Genomic DNA, 19,463 nt, shown 5'->3' on the forward strand with positions numbered 1-19,463 from the left:
TGAGTCTGGCTGCAAGAGACCCAAGATGGACAGGAAGGCGGTCAAGGACGTGGAAGACAAAGGTGGGAATAGGGAGAAGGCCGGCTGGAAACGGGAGACAGAGAGGCACTCGTGCTTACCTAGCAAAGTGGATGGTGACTGCCTTTTGAAGGAAAATGTGCTACCTGTTGGCCACTTCTGGAAGGGTAGCCTTAGCTTTGTGATTAGAGGATGTGTGTCCGTGGTGGCCAGGCTGTCTTCTGGCCAGAGAGACTGTTGTGACTTGGGAATTAGGCTCTGTCATCGTGGCAGCAGAACCAGCGTAACACCCAGAAAGAAGTAGGGGCAGTATGAGTCTCCAGGTGCAAGGAGCCCTGAATGAGGACGAACATCACCCGGGCAATGCTGGATACTGAGGAAGCCCCTGCCTCTGCCCCACTCCTGTGTCCTGAGCATGTGAAGTGGCCTGTCACTCAGTCTGACAGCCTTCTTCCCTGCATATTCTTGTAATACACTGGAGATCAGTGGTGTTAGGTCAGCTCTGCCACGAAAGTAAGCTTGGACCCAGGAGAAGCCTGTTTCTACCACTGCATCCTCTGCAGGTCTTGATTTAGGTAAACACTACATAGGTGAGGAATTAGAAGAGAGGGTGCTTACTCACATACCCCTTTGCCTACACTGGCCCTGCCTCAGCAGCGCCATGAGTGGGAGGCTAAGGGAACAGCACGTACAAGGCCCCGTGGTAGTAGGCCGCAAAGCAAGAAGGCAACAACAGGGTTTATGCCATTTGCTGAGACTAGAGAGGCCAGCCAAATAAAAGAATTTGGTACATGAGTATGGTAATGGCTTTTTCCTAAAAGCAAAAATCCTCTCCAGATTTTTTTTGGTTAGTAAAAACAGGCACTAATGTAGGTCTTTTGTAAAAGCAAGGTGGCATGATGCAAACTTTCCAAAACCTGGGGTACTCATCGCTTTACGCCATTCTGACTTATGAAAGGCTTCATGGGGAAGTTCTGACTTCAGCTAGTGGGGAAACCTGTATCCTAAGAGCAACAGGAAGGAACAGAAGAACTTTAGGCAAGAGGATGATAGATTCTTCTCAAAGAGAGATAGGTCTGGCAGTTCATTTGGGGAATGGACTGGAAGTGGGGAGACCAGGAGGAGGTGAGAGATGAAAGTGACCGGTACTGGGGAAGAGTTAGTGGGAATGGAGAAGACACCCCTGGGAGATGTTTGGGGGTTGAACCAGAATGATCTGGAGATGCTGTTAAAAGGGAGAAGGGGGCAGAGGGGAGGAGACGTCACAGATGACATTCAGGTCAGCTCTGGAGCCAGACCCTGGGCTTCCCCCGTTTCCTCTTGTGTCCACTGCCAGCAAGCACCTGGATAATTTCTCATAGCCCCTCCTCCCAAATTGTCCAGGTCTGTCCACAGATACTGGAGTCTTCTGAAGGACAAGGAAGGGAGGGAGAGAGAGAGGGAGGGAGGGAGGGAGGGAGGGAGGAAGGACGGAAGGAAGGAAGGAAGGAAGGAAGGAAGGAAGGAAGGAAGGAAGGAAGGAAGGGGGAGGGAGGGGGGAGGGGAGGAAGGAAGGAATGGGACAAGGAGGCTTCACTAGTGTGTGTTTATTTCCCCCTGCACAGGACAGGGCAGAGAGATGGCCTCGGGAGAGGTAAAAAGGAGAACAGTCCACTCACTCCGTTGGCTAAAACCTGCTTGCTACTTGAGTATGAGTGTTTACATGTCCCTGCGTGTATAAGGGTCTAGGTCTGTCTGTATTTCTGTGATTGGCTTTGTATGGTCACCTCAAGGCCATGACTAGCAATGCTAGTTAGTTTAAGGACTGAAGTTGAACATTACTGAGAATTATTCTGCCTGGCTGATCTTCTACAGAGATGGTGCCCACTTTCTCTGGTTCACCACTGCCTGCCTGTGCTGGGCTAGAGTTTCCTCCAAGTCTTGGGGTGTAAGACATCTGGCCCCTGGAGAAAAGCTAACAAACCTCAAAAAACTAAACTCTCGGGGCGCCTGGGTGGCTCAGTCGTTGGGCATCTGCCTTCGGCTCAGGTCATGATCCCAGGGTCCTGGGATCGAGCCCCACATCCGGCTCCCTGCTCGGCGGGAAGCCTGCTTCTCTCTCTCCCACTCCCCCTGCTTGTGTTCCCTGTCTCACTGTGTGTCTCTCTGTCAAATAAATAAATAAAATCTTTAAAAAAACAAAACTAAACTAAACTCTCCCTTCTTATTTCTCTGTCAGCAGCTGCTGTTTATCCTGGATTTCCTCCCTACCTCTTCAATTGTTTATACTCCCTACTTCCTGGGGGGCTATTAACAGTGGAATAGAGAAGTTGTTTATTCCCCAAACCAACATTTTTATCTTGGAGACCAGATAACCAAGAGTTTCTCCTCCGCTTCCCCACTTGCTGGCTTCATGAGTGGGTGTGGGGCTGCTGGGGGTAGGGGGAGAAAGGAGAGAGCCAGGTCTGAGTTTGGGTTCCCCAGCTACCCAGGGCAAGGACATACCCTAGGGGACGCACACTCTGCAGTGGGGCTGCCCAGACAACCCTCCAGTTGCAGTAGTCAGAGAACAGACCCACCCTGAGCACAGTGCCACTGGTTTGCCCTTCACCCCTGCCTGCCTGCACCGGGCACCAGCATATGCACAATCACTCAAATACACCCAAGCTGGCAGTTTTTTGCTCATTTCCTTTCTAGGGTGGTTTCTAAGGTCTCCAGTCTTCAGACTTGGTCACTACCCCTGCACTGGTCACTCCTGCCACCTGGAAAAGGTCCCAAAGGTCAAGCAGCTCCAAAGGGTGCCAAGGTTCACAGTAGGACCTTGAGAGGCTGGGGAGGAAGGAGTTTGAGCAGAGACCATGAAGCATCTCAGTGGCAGAGCTTCTGGGAAAAGATGCATTCTGGGTGTGTGTGTGTGTGTGTGTGTGTGTGTGTGTGTAGGGAGGTGGTTCTTGGAGGAGTAAACTAGGGTGATGAGGGTGGGGCCTTCAGAGGAAGAACGCAACTCAGCCTAGAGATTTCTGGGAGAGCTAGAGCCACAGGAGCTAGAAGATAAGGCGGATGTAGCCTCAGAACCCAGATGCCAGGCCTTTTCCTTAGGAGCCACACTTCTGACTTCAATGAAGACAGAGCTTCCACACTTAGGTAGGTGGGATCCTGATCAACAGCTCAGCCAGCAGTTCTGGGAGGAATGTTGCTGGGATGGGGGGGAAAGGTACTCTGCTGCCCTAAAAATTACTTAATTTCCTTCCACTCAAACAGCTTACTGAGTTCCTGCTCTGTTCAGTAAGCCATCCCTGACCCTCCCCAGAAGGTTGCTCAGTTCACATCCCCAAAATCCCTCCTTTCAGACCCAGTGTAGCATCTGCTGAGGAGGGACCTCTTTCCTGAGACTGACGGGAAGACGGGGAGGGGCGCCCCTGACAGTTCCCAGTTCAGGCTTGAGTCCCCCAGGGGATGGACAAGTAGGCAAGGAAGTAAGGTAGGGGAGAGAGAGGTCAGGGGCAAAGGGCCTCTTCCTGAATGCAAAGTCCACCAGGTTAACCCCTCATTTCCAGAAACTCTCGGCTCCCGACCCCACCCTCGCTGTGGCTCAGCCCAGGAATCCGAAAGCTCAGAGTACTGTGGCCAGAGACATTTGCATGTAGCCCTCAGGGTGGCTGGTGCAGGATGCAGGCAAACTGGGGACGTGATGTGGTTGACAGAGGCCTCAGGGCCGCGGGCTACTCTCTGGGAGGAGCACCCCAAGCCTTCTCTCTTGCAGAGCAAGGTTAGAGGCAGCAGCAGAGCAACCTGGGTCAGTCCCTCGGAACACTGGGCATGAGGAGAGAGGCGACAGCAGAGAGAGCCCGCCCAGAGGGTGGTGTCCTGTAGGCTGGGGGCGGGGACGGGGACAGGGGCGGGGACGGGGGGCGGGAGGAGGCGGAGCGCGTGCCTAGGCGGAGAGCCCAGGTCCAGGGTCTTGCGAGTCCGTTCTCCCCTTGCCAGACCGCGCCGCCGCGTGGTCCGAGTCGACGCTCTAAACTTTATCGTCGCTCTCTGCCCCTCGCCATCCATCTCAGGCTCCAGACACCGGCCCCTGCCTGCCTGTCCTGCCCTGCGCAGCATGCAGCCCCTGGGCCTCGAGAGTACCCCCGCCATCCGCCGGCGACCGCTGCTGCGTCTCCTGCTCCTGCTGTCTCTGCTGCTGCCGCGGCCGATAACCCATGCCCAGACCACACAGGGAACCCCCAGCTCCCGGACCCCGCCGGCCACCCCCAGCGCCCCAAGTCTGCGGGAGCGCGCGCGGGCCCTGATGCGGGACTTCCGTCTCGTGGACGGGTGCGTAGGTGCGGTGTGGGGGCGCGTGGAGACTGAGCCCACCCCAGAGCGGGGAAGGAGTTCTCAGCGTGCAGGGCTAGTGAGGAAGCTCCCTCATACCACTCCTGGATGCACTCTCCCATCATCCATGGGCGCCTTTTCCCTTCCTCTGTCATTGCGCCCCTGCTGGGAAGCCCCCAGCCTAGTGCTCAAGGGGTCCTAGTATAGTATGTGTGACAGTGTGGTGGTGGGGGGGGCATCCCCCCCACCAACGTTGGCTCATGTCCCGCTTGATCCCAAGGCTTAAGGAGCCCACCCATTTGCCCCTGACCGGATCTTGCCTTGCCCACCCTCCAGCCACAACGACATGCCCATTGTGCTGAGGCAGTTTTACCGCAACGGGCTACAGGATGTCAATCTGCGCAATTTCAGCCGTGGCCAGACCAGCCTGGACAGGCTTAGAGACGGTCTCGTGGGCGCCCAGGTACCACACTGACGCACAGCATGGTTGGGAGGGAGTGTGGGGGCCCCAGAGACCACAGGTTAATCACATGGGAACTCAGTTACCTTACAGCCCCCCAAAATGCTACAACATGGATGCTGGGGGCTGCAGGGGTCACAGCGAGCTAGTTTGGTGGGCATCCAAGTACTACAGAATAAGCAGTGCATTACAAGTGACCATTTTTGCTGTGTGGGCTGTGAAGGGGAGAAGCCCATGGAGCTCCAAAGCAACCCCTGCCCAAGCCAACCCATGGACTTCCCCCAGTTCTGGTCAGCCTACGTCCCATGCCAGACCCAGGAACGGGATGCCCTGCGCCTCACCCTGGAGCAAATTGACCTCATCCGCCGCATGTGCGCCTCCTATTCTGAGTTGGAGCTTGTGACTTCAGTTAAAGGTAGGCAGACGGGTGGGGGTTGTTAGGGACTTGTTTGAATACTCCAGCCTCTGAAAGTGATCACCTGACCTACCTGCCCCCAGCTCTGAACAACACCCGGAAGCTGGCTTGCCTCATTGGTGTGGAGGGTGGCCACTCGCTGGACAGCAGCCTTTCCATCTTGCGTACCTTCTATGTGCTGGGTGTGCGCTACCTGACACTCACTCACACCTGCAACACGCCCTGGTGAGCATAGTGCAAATGGTATGCGGCCACTGACGCAGGCATCTGCCCAAGATTACACTGGGGCTCAGACCAAGCTTTACCCCTGGGATCTGGCACTGACCCTGGAGTGGGGAGGAGGGCAGGGGTTCCCAGAGCAAGACTGGATTCCCAGTAGGGACTGCCTCGTGCCAGGCACAGCCCAGCTTGGGTCTCTGCTCTTGCTCCAGGGGGTTGCTGGTATAGAGGATTCAATAGGCTCTTGTAGCCAAGTCATGGCCACCATTCAGACTGCCTCCTGGTCATCCTGCAGGGCAGAGAGCTCAGCTAAAGGCATCCATTCCTTCCACAACAATGTCAGTGGGCTGACCAGCTTCGGTGAGGTGAGGACCCTAGTTCCCTACCCTGTCCCCCATGAATGTGCATGTCCCACCAGTTCCCTACAGAAAAATGCATGGGCATGTGCACCCCTGATGCCCTTTCCCCAACCTGTCCCTGCAGAAGGTGGTGGTGGAAATGAACCGCTTGGGCATGATGGTAGATTTGTCGCATGTCTCAGACGCTGTGGCTCGGCGAGCCTTGGAAGTGTCACAGGCACCTGTGATCTTTTCCCACTCAGCTGCCCGAGGTGTATGCAAGAATGCCAGGAACGTTCCTGATGATATCCTGCAGCTTCTGGTGAGAGACTGCCCTGGCCCTCAAACCTCAAGCTAGAGGCTTAAACCAGGAGCCCTTGAGCCTGAGCCCCTGTTCCCTCATCTTCCTCAAACCCTACACTGAACATCTGCCCCACAAACCCACAGTCCACAGCCCCTGAATTCTTGAACTCAGGTGTGGGGGTTCTAAGTGGCAAATGCTCCAAGACATTTCCATCCCAACAAGAGCTGAGACACCTCCATTCACACAAACCTAGAGGTGAAGTCTCCTCTGAACTCAAAGCCAGAGATGAACATCTTCCTCACAGGAGCCTAGAGGCAGGTAGTTGTGCTGGGGTCGAAGCTGAATGTCCATTTGTCCGCCCCTGCAGAAGAAGAATGGAGGCATCGTGATGGTGTCTTTGTCAGCGGGGGTGCTGCCGTGCAACCTGTTAGCCAACGTGTCCACTGTGGCAGGTAAGCCCTGCCTGGGCTCTCTGAATAACTCTGATTTGGACCTGAAGCCTTGGGTGGAGGGCCTCAGTACAGCCCCAGTGGTCTGACCCATTCTCGGCTGTAGACAGCTCCTAAAAACTCAGTGATGGATGGTATAAAGCACCTTGGTGCCATGTGGAACTGAAGACACAGAGTTTGTAACTACGATACTCATGGGCATAAGGGAGGCAGTCAGACATAGAGCCCAGGTGCCAACCATCTGTGCCTCTGCAGGGGCTCCCAGAGCTCCCTACCCCTGCCTCTGACCAAGACCTGGGCAACCCCTTAAGTCTCTGTGGTCTTTGTCAGTTGTATTCTTTGTCTCTTGCTCATCCTCCACACCCATGGAAAGGAGACCCCATGGTTCTCAAGGAGACTGGAGGCAGGGTGATCCTGGATGAGAAATGGCCCAAATGGGTTCCACTCCAAATCTAAATTCCAGTCTAGAGTCAACTGGGATCAGCTTCCTCAAGTTGGTACACTGGGTGCCAGGAACTGGCCTGTGTGGCCTACGGGCTGCAAGAAGGGGAATCAGTAGAGTGCAGTCCCCAACCCCCCTGCCCTGGAAGTCCCACACTGCTGACTCTCTATCCCCCAGATCACTTTGACTACATCAGGGCAGTCATTGGATCCAAGTTCATTGGGATTGGCGGAGACTATGATGGGGCCAGACGGTAAGCGCTTCTCTACGGCTTGTCTGGGGCTGGCTGTGCCACAGTAGGGCCTTGACAGTCCCTATGCCCACGACACCGTGGTCCTCATAGCCTTTAGGCCCACCTCGTATCTCTCCACACCCAGAGTCTGTTTCCTGGGCCCTTCTGTTTGTCTGTGACCCCTTGGCCCCACTCTAGGTCATCATCATCATCATCTGCCCAGCAGATGCACCCACCCTTAGTGCCAGTAGACCTATTGCTTCTTTTTTTAAGTTTTATTTATTTAACTAATCTTTACACCCAGTATGGGGCTTCAACTCACAATACCGAGATCAAGAGTCACATGCTCTTCCGACCAAGCCAGCCAGGGTGCCCCTGACCCACTGCTTCCGAGCAGACTCTTAAGCAAGGTCTGGTGTGAACTGACCCTTTCCTCTGCCTGCAGCTGGGTCTGTGCCTACAGGAGGTCAACCCAGTTCTTAAAAAGCTTTTCTTCTTTATAAAAAGAAGGGAAATGGAGGGAAACTTTGTATTCAGTGAAAGGCATAGATCTTTTTGTGTTTTTTTTAAATAGGCTCCATGCCCAGTGTGGAGCCCAAAATGGGGCTTGAACTCATGACCCTGAGATGGAGACCTGAGCTGATATCAAGAGTGGGATGCTTAACTGACTGAGCCACTGAGGTGTCCCAGCATAGATCTTAACAGTACAATTCAATGAGTTTTTATGAATATCCAAAGTGGTTAAGAGCTTCCTTTTGCAGGATAAAGAGCAGGTGTGAATCACTTACCCTCTCCAAGTCTCCCTTTCCCATATCTGACCAGAGCTGGGGTTCAGGAGACCTGGATACATGGGGCTGTGGTTCTGAGTCATGAACAGGGAACAGGGCTGAGTTTCCACAGCTGGCTGGCTCGCGGCCACACAGGTTCCCTCAGGGGCTGGAGGACGTGTCCACGTACCCGGTTCTGATAGAGGAGTTGCTGAGTCGTGGCTGGAGTGAGGAAGAGCTCCAGGGTGTCCTTCGCGGAAACCTGCTGCGGGTCTTCGGACAGGTGGAACAGGTATGCTGGCCTGGGCAAAAGAGTAGCACATGGGCCTGAGCAAGTGTGTTGGAGTTGCTCTGGGAGCTGCTGACCCCTGACTGCTACTTCCAGGTACGGGAGGCAAGTAAGGGGCAAAGCCCCCTGGAGGATGAGTTCCCGGATGAGCAGCTGGGCAGTTCTTGCCGCTCTGTTCTCTCACGTCTGCATCAGACACAGTACCTGGCTCCAGACCAGAAACTAACTTCAGCGCATTGGACACCTAAGTGGTCACTTAAACAATCATTGTCAAAATCTCCCCCCAACATGGCTCCAGGCCTCACAGTTATTGCTGCCTGTTTAGTCCTCATTCTGTGGTTCTGGTGACCCAGTTCATCCTACCAGATGTTACTGTGGCAGCCACAGACACCCCACAATGTTCCCCCATCATGCAGGCACAAATATTTCCTGAAAATAAATGTTTTACACATGGAACCAGGCATGAGTGTCCTTCTCTGTGGCAGGGTCTGGTGGCACAGGCTCCCAACTCTGGTGCTTGGTGGGGGGCCCTGCAGTTCAGCCACCAGTTACTCAAGTAAGACCTGAGTCTCACTAGCAGGAGCGGAGAAGACCCTGATGGTTGGGCTCAGCACTGGAAGAAGACAGTGGATTGGGGCGCCTGGGTGGCTCAGTCATTAAGCATCTGCATTCGGCTCAGGTCATGATCCCAGGGTCCTGGGATCGAGCCCTGCATCGGGCTCCCTGCTCAGCGGGTAGCCTGCTTCTCCCTCTCCCACTCCCCTGCTTGTGTTCCCTCTCTCGCTCTGTCTCTGTCAAATAAATAAAATCTTAAAAAAAAAAAAAAAAAGACGACGACGACGACACTGGGTAGCTCCAGCTGTGGGAGAGTGGATCTTCTTCTGGGTTGCCTCTCAATAGCTCACCTCGGTCCACATCCTGACTCACTGACCACCACCTGGGGATCCTGAAGGGAACTCTGGTTCAGATTCCCAAGAAGGGAACCTGCCTGGATCACAAATGATCTTTGTTCCTATTTGGACAGAGCCCAGAATGCCAGGCTACATGATGAGCCATGGGCCTCCAATGACTGAACTTCCCTGGATGTGGACCCACCCCCTCCCCTGCCTCGCAGGGACTTCCTCTCTGAGAGGCACAAGCTACTTAGAAACTCATACTGTCTTATCCCCAGGCCAGTAATGGTAATAGCAACTGCCTTAATAATAGCCAAAATTAAGAGTTAATGCTAATAATGACAGCAAATAATAATAAATAACATATGATAATACATAATGGCTAATAAAAATAACAGTTAATACTAATGGTCTGTGCATACCCCGTGACTGAGTAATTTCACCCCAGGTATATATCCAACAGGAATGCATACACAGGCTTTCCAAAAGGCACATGAAATATTTAAAGCAGCACTCTTCATAATAACCCCAAACTGTGTAGTTCAAAGACTGGGTGGCTCAGTCAGTTGAGCGTCTGACTCTTGATTTTGTCTCAGGTCATGATCTCGGGGTCGTGAGATAGAGCTGGGGGTCAGGCTCAGCACTGGATGTGGAGCCTGCTTGAGGCCTGCTTGACATTCTCTCTCCCTCTCCCTCTGTGCCCACCCCCCACTCGCATGCACATGCTTCTCTCTCTAAAAAAAAAATTAAATTAAATTAAAATCACATTAATTTGAGGAACTGACAACTGAATTTTATTGGAAACAATGGAAATCTATACACACTGGAATATATTTAGTCTGATGAATGAAAGTAACTACCAGTGTTCCATTCTGTGCACAGTGAAAATATTCTTCAAAAATGAAGTAAAAGTAATACATTTTCAGGCCAACACAAGCAGACTGAGAAAGTGAAAATATACAAATCACCTAATGAAAATACCAATTATTATGGGAAAAGTGCATATCAAATAGAAATTAAGGATATCATAGATGCCTGAATTTCACATTTGAAGTGAAGGTATGAAAATTTAAACAGGGTGCCTGGGTGGCTCAGCTGGTTAAGTGACTGCCTTCGGCTCAGGTCATGATCCTGGAGTCCCGGGATCGAGTCCCGCATTGGGCTCCCTGCTCAGTGGGGAGTCTGCTTCTCCCTCTGACCCTCCCCCCTCTCATGCTCTCTCTATCTCATTCTCTCAAATAAATAAATAAAATCTTTAAAAAAAAAGAAAATTCAAACAAAGTGTCTTCAGATTTTGAATTCTTAATTGGAGAAAAGTTATGTTCTGTGAATACATATGATTTGTCAAAAACAGCCATGGACTTGACTCTTACATATTCTGAAATTTTAAGTCCTGTAGAAATTCCAACTAAAATAGTTTTAAGGGGTGCCTGGGTGGCTCAGTCGTTAGGCGTCTGCCTTCGGCTCAGGTCATGATCCCGGGGTCCTGGGATCGAGTCCCGCATCGGGCTCCCTGCTCAGTGCAGAGCCTGCTTCTCCTCCCTCTGCCATTCCCTCTGCTTGTGCTCTTCTATCTCTCTGTCAAATAAATAAATAAAATCTTTAAAAAAAAATTGATTAACGATTTTTGCTTAGTGGAATTTTATGCAAATTTGGACATGGCCTTGAAAAAAATTTTAACTATACCAGTCACGATGGCATCCTATAAAAGGAGTTTCATAAGCTGCAGTTACTTAAAAATTATTTAAGATTCTCATTTGGTAAAGAGAAATTGACAAACATTCAATCTCTCAATAAAAAATGAGCTAAGCAAAGAAGTAGATTTTGAAAATATTATTTATGAGATGTTCATTGTCACTTACTATCAGCGAAATGCAAATGAAAACCACAATGAGATATCGCCTCACATCTGTCAGAATGGCTAAAACCAACAACACAAGAAACAACACATGTTGGCAAGGATGTGGAGAAAAAGGAACACTTGTATACTGTTGGTAGGAATGCAAGCTTGTACAGCCACTTTGGAAAATAGAATGGAGTTCCTCAAAAAGTTAAAAATAGAACTATCATACAGAGCCAGCAACGGCACTACTGGGTTATTTACCCAAAGAATACAAAAACACTTAATTCAAAGGGATACATACACCCCCATGTTTATAGCAGCATTATTTACAAAAGAGCCAAATTATGGAAGCAGGCCAAGTGTCCATCGAGTGATGAATGGATAAAGAAGACGAGATATATATACATACAATAGAATATTATTCAGCTATAAAAAAAGAATGAAATCTTGCCATTTGCAATGACATGGCTGGAGCTAGAGAGCATAATGCTAAGCAAAATAGTCAGAGAAAGACAAATACCATAAGATTTCACCTGTGTGGAATTTAAGAAACAAAACAAAGGGAAAAAAGAGAGAGACAAATCAAGAAAGAGACTCTTAACAGCAGAAAAACTGATGGTTATCAGAGCGGAGGTGGATCAGGGGATGGGGGAAATAGGTGATGGGGATTAAGGAGTGCACTTGTGATAAGCACCGGGTGATGTATGGAATTGCTGAAACTAATATAATATTGTGCACTTGAGACTTATAATACTATATTTTAACTAACTAGAATTAAAATGAAAACTTAAAAAGCCAAAAAAAGAAAAAAGAAAGAAAATTTTATTCATGAGTTTGCCTCCATTAAAGCCAGTTAAGTGAAATTATAATAAATTCTGGTTTGGGTATGAGTAAAATAATGTTGTGAGTTAATACACCTACTTTTCAGTTTTTAAATATTTTTCAACTATTTTAGTGTTCTAGAAAAGTTCATCATTAAAAATACATTAAAAATGTATATAGGAACACACACACATTTTCCTTTTGCCTCAGGCTCCAAATTGGCTGTGCTCTGCAGTGTATTACTCAGAAAGTTCTAATAGTGCTTTCTGTTCACTTTACCTGCTCTCTCCTTTCTTGACTCCTTTGGGTGGATTGTGTAGCACTCTGAGGTGACCTTAATCCCTTTACAGATCCTTCCAAGAGGAGCTGATCCAGCTCAGGGTCCATTTAGGAAAAAATGGGAAGAGGTGGTAGAAGATAGAAGCTTATGGGAGGGCCCGGTGTTGCTATTGGCAGAATGCCAGGAAGCCAGCTAGGGGTCTAGGAAATATGGTTTTAAGAGTTTGAGCCCCAGCTTCACAGAGCAGAGAATAGAAGACTGCATCTGGAGTTGAGAAATAATTGCTTAATAACCAGAGTTGCTGCAGGCCTGGGGTAGGTTCACTTGTTCTTTCTCCTAGGTGCATTCTTTTTTGTGTTCTAACTCAAAACAAAGTGTTCATCAGGGTCCTCCTTACTTTGGTGGACCCTGGACGCTAATCTCTGTGTGGAAGAAACAGCCCAAAAGTTGGGCTCATCTCTGGGTTTCCACCCTGGCGGGATCCTCGTAAGTAATTTTTTAATATCTTGTTTACCTCTCTGCTGTCTTTCAGGAAGATCCTTTTCATATTTTGCCCAACTTTTCCAGTCGTTATCAGGAAGAATGTAACTCTGATTTACTTAGTAAACCAAAACCAGACATTTGAAATGGTGTTTATGTATTACTTTGATGACATTAAAAATTAATTATAAACATCATGCCCTCTCCTTTCACCTAAGACTATTATAAGAAATAGCTGTATGTACAATACTTCAGAACTTTTAAAAATATGTTTATTTGTTTATGAGAGAGCTAGAGAGCAGAGTGGGAGGGACAGAGGAAGAGGGAGAGAGAATCTCAAGCAGACTCCTCACTGAGTGTGGAGCCCGACGTGGGGCTCAGTCTCACAACCCTGAGATCATGACCTGAGCTGAAACCAAGAGTCAGACGCTTAACCGACTGAGCCACCCAGGCGCCCCAGTACTTCTGAACTTTTGATAAACTATTAGCAAATTCATCATTCATTATGTCATTTATGTCACTTAAATGAAAACCTCCCATAGCAAGACAGCTCAGTATATGAGAGACCAGAACAAACAATTTGTCTCTCTGTCTCTGTCTCACTCCTGAGAGAGACAAAGCTGGAGGCAGCAGGGTCAGACTTAGTCCTTAACCCCTCGGCATGAGTAGGGAGCAGTGATGAACAGGAGGCAGTAAGGACCAGAGTTCAAGGCCCTTCTCCTGGTGCCCAGAAGGGGAGGCCCAATTATCAGGGAGCTCAGATGGGAGAATAGGTGACAGGCCCAGATACAGAAGGGGCGCGATTCAGATTTTAGTCTGTGCTATAGGCCCCTCTCAGCCTCATAGGACCTGGTGCAGGCCCAGGAAGCCCAGATGCCACCCAAATGCAGTTCTGAGATCAGTTCCCACTGTATCCGGGTTTTTTCTGCAGAAAACAATGAATTATACTGTCCAGGCCTCTGGCCATCCTGGAAACCACCTTGTCTTGAAGGAGGATTTCTTCCCACATGAAATCATGTGTCAGACCAAGCCCCCTCATACCCTTACCTGCAAGAACTCTTGTCCCACTATTCTATGCCTTCAAGGACCTTCCAGCTCCTTCCTTACAGACGGCTGTCCTGTCCCAACCAGACCTTTGCCTGGGCTATTGTCCAACCTGGGATGCCCTCTCCACCCCCTGCCAATCCAGACCCCATCCTTTCAAGGCTCAGCTGCTGTGGTGCCTCCACTTCACCAGCACCACCCACGACATCCCTCAGCCAGGATGACCATATTACAGAAAAAGATGTGACATAAACTGACCACGGAGTGGGTAACCCCCTTTCCAAGATGGCTACTACTAACTAATGTTTAGTATCTAGACTAGAGTCTTTTTTTGTGTGTGCACATATAACACATTACAGAAGCAAATTTCAATACCAGATACTAAAACAAAATGGTTTCCCATAATATTATTCATAAATTTCATTTTTATGAAAAACAAATAAAATCCTTTTTCTCTCAGTCAAAACAGACAGATCCAATTCACTCTTTTTCACGGAATGTTTGACCTATTGCAGGGCGGGGCACCTTCCTGCAACTAAAACCCCACGTGGACCTGCGACCTGTCTGGCTAGGGGTGAGAATGGGCAGACTCCTGGCCTCCACCGCCCTCCCCGCCATCCGTCCGTGGGTCCCAGGAGCCGGGAAGGCAGTAGGTGCAGGGGCAGACGCAGGAGCGGAGGGCGCGCGCGGCAGAGGCTGGTGGGGCCCACTGGGGCGCCCTCCTAGTTGGAGGCGGAGGTCTGTGTCGCCCCCTGCGGCCACGCTGCGCGGCGGCGTTGCGAATCCCCGCTCGGCGGTGGAAGCCTTCTGACTCCAGCCCCCTCCTCACGAGGCCGCGCCGCTGGGTCACCTTCATCGACGGTCGGTCAGGACCCCATCTCGCCCTCTGCCCGTCACCACCCCTCCTCTCGAGACCGGCCCCTGCCCGCCCGTCCGTTCAACCCTGAGCAGCATGCGGCCCCTGGGCCTCGAGGGTACCCCCGCGCTCCGCTGCCGACTTCTGCTGCGTCTCCTGCTCCTGCTGTCTCTGCTGCAGTGGCGGGTACCGCGCGCCCAGACCACGCCGGGAACCCCCAGAGCCCAGACCACGCCCGGAGCCCCCAGCTCCCGGACCCCGCCGGCCACCTCCAGCGCCCCAAGTCTGCAGGAGCGCGCGCGGGCCCTGATGCGGGACTTCCGTCTCGTGGACGGGTGCGTAGGTGCAGTGTGGGGGCGCGTGGAGACTGAGCCCACCCCAGAGCGGGGAAGGAGTTCTCAGCGTGCAGGGCTAGTGAGGAAGCTCCCTCATACCACCCCCTGTATGCACTCTCTCCTCCATCACCCAAGCCCCCCCCCCCCATTTTGCTTCCCCCCCCCCCCCCCCCCCCCCCCCCCCCCCCCCCGTCCTGGTGTACACCTTCCCCCCTCCAAAAGCTGCACCTCAGGAGTTCTTCCATATTGTCAGTGTGACACGGGGAGGTGGACCGGGAGAGGACAGGCTCAGGTATGTCGACATGCCCTGCCTGACCTGGAGGTCATGTCCCCAACTCTAACCTTGTCTTGATGCCCCCAGCCACAACCATTTGCCCCAGCTCCTGAGACAGCTTTTCCAGAACAGGCTACAAGATGTTAACCTGCGACATTTCAGTCGTGGCCAGACCAGCTTGGACAAGCTTAAGGATGGCCTCGTGGGTGCCCAGGTACCACAGGGATACACAGGGTGCCACAGCATGGCTGCTGGGAAATGTTGGGGCCACAGAAACCTGGATAGGCAGGCCTCTGGGTGATTAGAATCATAGGACACACAGTGTGTCATCATGTGGCTGCCAGGAATGTGGGGGCACTGGAGGCCAAGACAGGCCAGCCACATGGGTGCCCAGGTTCTGTGGAGACACACAGAAAGTGACCCGAAAATCTCTGGTGAGTGTGGGGCTGCTAGAGCCAAAAGGACATAGTGGATTGGCCTTGGGGCATTCATACAGCACATGGACAAACAGCAGACAATGCTGTTTCACAGTCTGACTGCTGGCGACAAGCTTCACAGTCATCAGGATACCATAGGGTCATGCAGTATTTCATTCTGGGCCACTGACCCAAATGAGTGGCTTGGGGGCTGAGGAGGAATGGCAGGCCAGGGACATTGGAGACCACCCTAATCTCATTTTGGACCCCCGGGGCCTACCTCTAGTTCTGGTCAGCCTATGCCCCCTGCCAGACCCAGGACCGGGATGCCCTGCGCCTCACCCTGGAGCAGATTGACCTCATTCGTCGCATGTGCGCCTCCTACTCTGAACTGGAACTAGTGACCTCAGCCAAAGGTGGGCTGGCAAATGGGGTATAGTTAGCTCACTCTGGTGGTTCTGGTCCTGGGCCCTGACCACTTGATGATCCATCCTCTTCCAGGTCTGAACAGCACTCAAAAGCTGGCCTGCCTCATTGGTGTGGAGGGTGGTCACTCACTGGACAGCAGCCTCTCTGTGCTGCGTGGTTTCTACCTGCTGGGAGTGCGCTACCTGACACTCACCTTCACCTGCAACACGCCTTGGTGAGCACAGTGCCTGGCCAGGGTGAAATGGTAGACAGCATGGTGGGGCAACAGCCAAAGAGGTGAGGACAGAGGAGTCCACCCCAGCAGGTCCCTCACACTCCCAGAAAGCAGCGGACTCAGGTCCTTACTCTGTTCCGGAGGTGGGACGGATGGACAGAGACTGTGGAGCCCCCAGGCTCTGATGCCCATGATGTGGCCTTTGAGAAACTTCCCTCTTCTGGCTGTCCTGCAGGGCAGAAAGCTCCACCAAGTTTAAGCACCACTTCTACACCAACGTCAGTGGGTTGACAAGCTTTGGTGAGGTGAGGACTCCTGTTCCATACCCTACCCCACCTGTTCCCTACAAACAGATAATGTGTACGTATGTGCATCCTTGACATCTCCCCCACCTCAAAAATAAAATTAAAAAAAACTGTCTCTGCAGAAGGTGATAGGGGAAATGAACCGCCTGGGCATGATGGTGGACTTGTCCTGTGCGTCAGACACCTTGGTACGACGAGCCCTGAAGGTGTCAAAGGCTCCCGTGATCTTCTCCCACTCCGCTGCCAGGGCCGTGTGCGACAGTGTGCTGAATGTTCCTGATGACATCCTACAACTTCTGGTGAGTAGCTACCTCAGCCCTCAAGCCCAGAGCTGGGTGTGCTTCATACAAACATTCTAGACCTTGAACAGAGCTACTAGCCCAGGCCTCCCCCTTGGATGCAAGGCTGGGTAACCCTCCCCCATCTCTGAAAATCAAAGCCAAATCGGCTCCACTCAGGGACCCACAAACCCAGAGGTGAAGCCTCTTCTGCCCCTGAAGCTAGGACTGAGCACTGTCCTACCAGGGCCCCCAGGGCCCAGAGCAGGCCATCAGGCCAGAAGAGCCAAACTGAGTGTGCATTTGTTTATCCCTGTAGAAGAAGAATGGTGGCATTGTGATGGTGACGCTGTCCATGGGGGTGCTTCAGTGTAACCTGTTTGCTAATGTGTCCACCGTGGCAGGTGAGCCTCACTTGGACTTCTGCCCTTCTAGTTTGAGCCTGTGACCACAGGGGGCCCTCGGGACAGCTCCAGCAGCTCAGTATGCCTGTTGGGCAGTGGACCGACCTCTGACAACCCAGGGGAGCAGACACAGCTCTTACTGCCACCCAGGTCTGGGGCCACAGTCAGTGCTGGTGTGTTTGGGGGAAGCAACTGCCTCTGCCTCTGAAATTCTTTGCTCTCACCTCTCTGGACAGGAAGGCAAGCTCTCAAGGAACCCAGAGGCAGGGTGGCTCCTGGGCAGAAAAAAATTCTAAAGGTGCAGCTCTGAAGTCCACTGTTGAGCCTATGGCCACTTCAGAACTCACAACTGGCCAGGGGCTCCCTGAAGTCAGCTGCCATGGCGTGGAGTGCTGTGGGCAGGAGAATTGGCCAGGGCTAAGCTTCCCCAGACCAGGGCTAACTCCAGCCTCTGCTGCCCACTAGTAACCCCTACCCCCTAGATCACTTTGACCACATCAGAGCAGTCATTGGATCCGAGTTCATCGGGATTGGCGGAAATTATGATGGGTCTGGTCGGTGAGTGTTTCCCTGGGGTTTGTCTTGGGCAGGACAGCAGGGAGTCCTTTAGTCTCTGTTCCCATGCCATGGTCCTCCCATCCTTCAGACCTTGCCTATAGGCTCTGGTTTTCCAGCTCTCCTGATATCTCTCCATTCCAGGGCATGTTTCCTGGGCTCTCCCTGTCCCTCCTGTGGCCTGGTGGACCCACTCCCACTCCAGATCATCACATTCACTAAGTACCTTCCTCCTGCCAGCCGAGCTCATTTGCCCAGCACATGCTCCACTCCCAGCCCAGCAGCTCTGTTTTGGGCCAATCATCTGCTCAGGGCATAAATGCCACAGAAGGAGTTCCCAAAGTGACATTCAGTAGCCTGGAGGACATGGCCTTCAATTTTGCAAATGTGATTGGGGCTGGTGGGACGGTGGGCCCTAGACCAGGATCAGGGCTGAGGTTCCACAGCTGGCTGACTCACGGCCATACAGGTTCCCTCAGGGTCTGGAGGACGTGTCCACGTACCCGGTTCTGATAGAGGAGTTGCTGAGTCGTGGCTGGAGTGAGGACGAGCTCCAGGGTGTCCTTCGCGGAAACCTGCTGCGGGTCTTCGGACAGGTGGAACAGGTGTGCTGGGCTGGGCAAAAGGATGGTGCAGTGGTTTGAGTAGGTGCGGGGTGGTGCCATTGACTGCTGACTCCCGCCCCCAGGTGAGAGAGGAGAACAGTGGGCAGAGCCCTATGGAGGATGAGTTTCCAGACAGGCAGGTGGTCAGGTCTTGCCACTCCCACCTCCTGTCTCAGCCTCAGAGTAAACACCTGGCCACACACCTGGAGGTGACCAAGTGGCCAACCCATCAGGTCCTCCAGAGACCCTCGAAAGCCTCCCCATACTCTGTTCTAGATCTCGTGGCTGCTGCCACATTCTCAATCCTCACCCTGTGTCTCTGGTGACCTGGCCAGTCCCCCCGAGGCCACTGCGGCAAAGTCTCACAAAGTGCCCCTCCTGGTCATCCAGACACAAGTATATGCTGAGAATAAATATTTTGGGTGTGGACCCTGGTGTGGAAATCCTTCCTTCTCCCTGGGGAGCAGGGGAGTGGGGTCTGGTGGGCTCTTGGTTGGTGAGGGGTCTTGTAGGTCTAGCCCCAGGTGCTCAAGGTGAGTGGCCTCCAGCTTTGTCTCTTTTGGGAAGCACTGAGGGATCTTACCATATTCTTATGCTAAAAGCCTGAGCCCACAGAAGAGCACAAAGGAATCTAGTTCTGTGTGGTGTCTATCCCATCATGGAATATGACAATGGGTGGGTTCCCAGTCTCTGAAGGGTTCGTGTGTGTGTGTGTGTGTGTGTGTGTTAAGATTTATTTATTTTAAAGGGGAGGGGAGAGGGAGAGGGAGAGAGAATCCAAGCTGACTCCACGCTGAGCACCTGAGCATCAAGCTGGAGCCAGATGTGCAGCTCCATCTCATGACCAGATCACAACCTGAGCCAAAACCTAGAGCCAGACGCTTAACTGAATGGGCTACCCAGGAGCCCCGCTGTGTGTGTGTGTGTGTGTGTGTGTGTTTAAGAAGCTGAAGCTGATACCATTTATAAAATAAACAGTAACTTGTTTGGAAATGTCAAGAGAGAAAATTTATAAAGATTTTATATTTTTTCAAATAAAGTCCTCATTTGTTGTTAAACTGATTTTTTAGTGGATGGGGAAACATAAAATCTTAAAAAGAAAAAGAAAAGGAAACTAGCACCATTTGCTTGGCTTACTACAGACCCTCCATCTTGGGCCACTTTTCCTCTCCTGATCCACTCAGGCCAGAGCCTGATC

The 19,463-nt window shown here is 51.8% G+C and overlaps 2 protein-coding genes across 2 annotated transcripts; both read left to right on the forward strand.

Moving 5' to 3' along the window:
• Window positions 1-3,977: 3,977 nt before the first annotated feature.
• Window positions 3,978-8,677, forward strand: LOC118023867 (dipeptidase 2-like). The gene is made up of 10 exons (XM_035025325.1): window positions 3,978-4,317; window positions 4,654-4,780; window positions 5,063-5,192; window positions 5,276-5,417; window positions 5,707-5,776; window positions 5,895-6,071; window positions 6,421-6,505; window positions 7,122-7,197; window positions 8,100-8,235; window positions 8,329-8,677. The coding sequence occupies exons 1-10, from the start codon at window positions 4,103-4,105 to the stop codon at window positions 8,578-8,580; spliced, it is 1,410 nt and encodes a 469-aa protein (XP_034881216.1). The 5' UTR covers window positions 3,978-4,102; the 3' UTR covers window positions 8,581-8,677.
• A 5,660-nt stretch (window positions 8,678-14,337) lies between these two features.
• Window positions 14,338-18,591, forward strand: LOC118023423 (dipeptidase 3-like). Its single transcript, XM_035024516.1, has 10 exons — window positions 14,338-14,785; window positions 15,147-15,273; window positions 15,762-15,891; window positions 15,977-16,118; window positions 16,354-16,423; window positions 16,546-16,722; window positions 17,021-17,105; window positions 17,588-17,663; window positions 18,130-18,265; window positions 18,349-18,591. Exons 1-10 carry the CDS (start codon window positions 14,547-14,549, stop codon window positions 18,589-18,591), a joined length of 1,425 nt encoding a protein of 474 aa, XP_034880407.1. The 5' UTR covers window positions 14,338-14,546.
• The last annotated feature ends 872 nt before the right edge of the window (window positions 18,592-19,463 follow it).

This window comes from Mirounga leonina, unplaced genomic scaffold, assembly GCF_011800145.1.
Source record: "Mirounga leonina isolate KUSES-001 unplaced genomic scaffold, KU_Mleo_1.0 Mir_180, whole genome shotgun sequence".
Lineage (NCBI taxonomy): Eukaryota > Metazoa > Chordata > Mammalia > Carnivora > Phocidae > Mirounga > Mirounga leonina.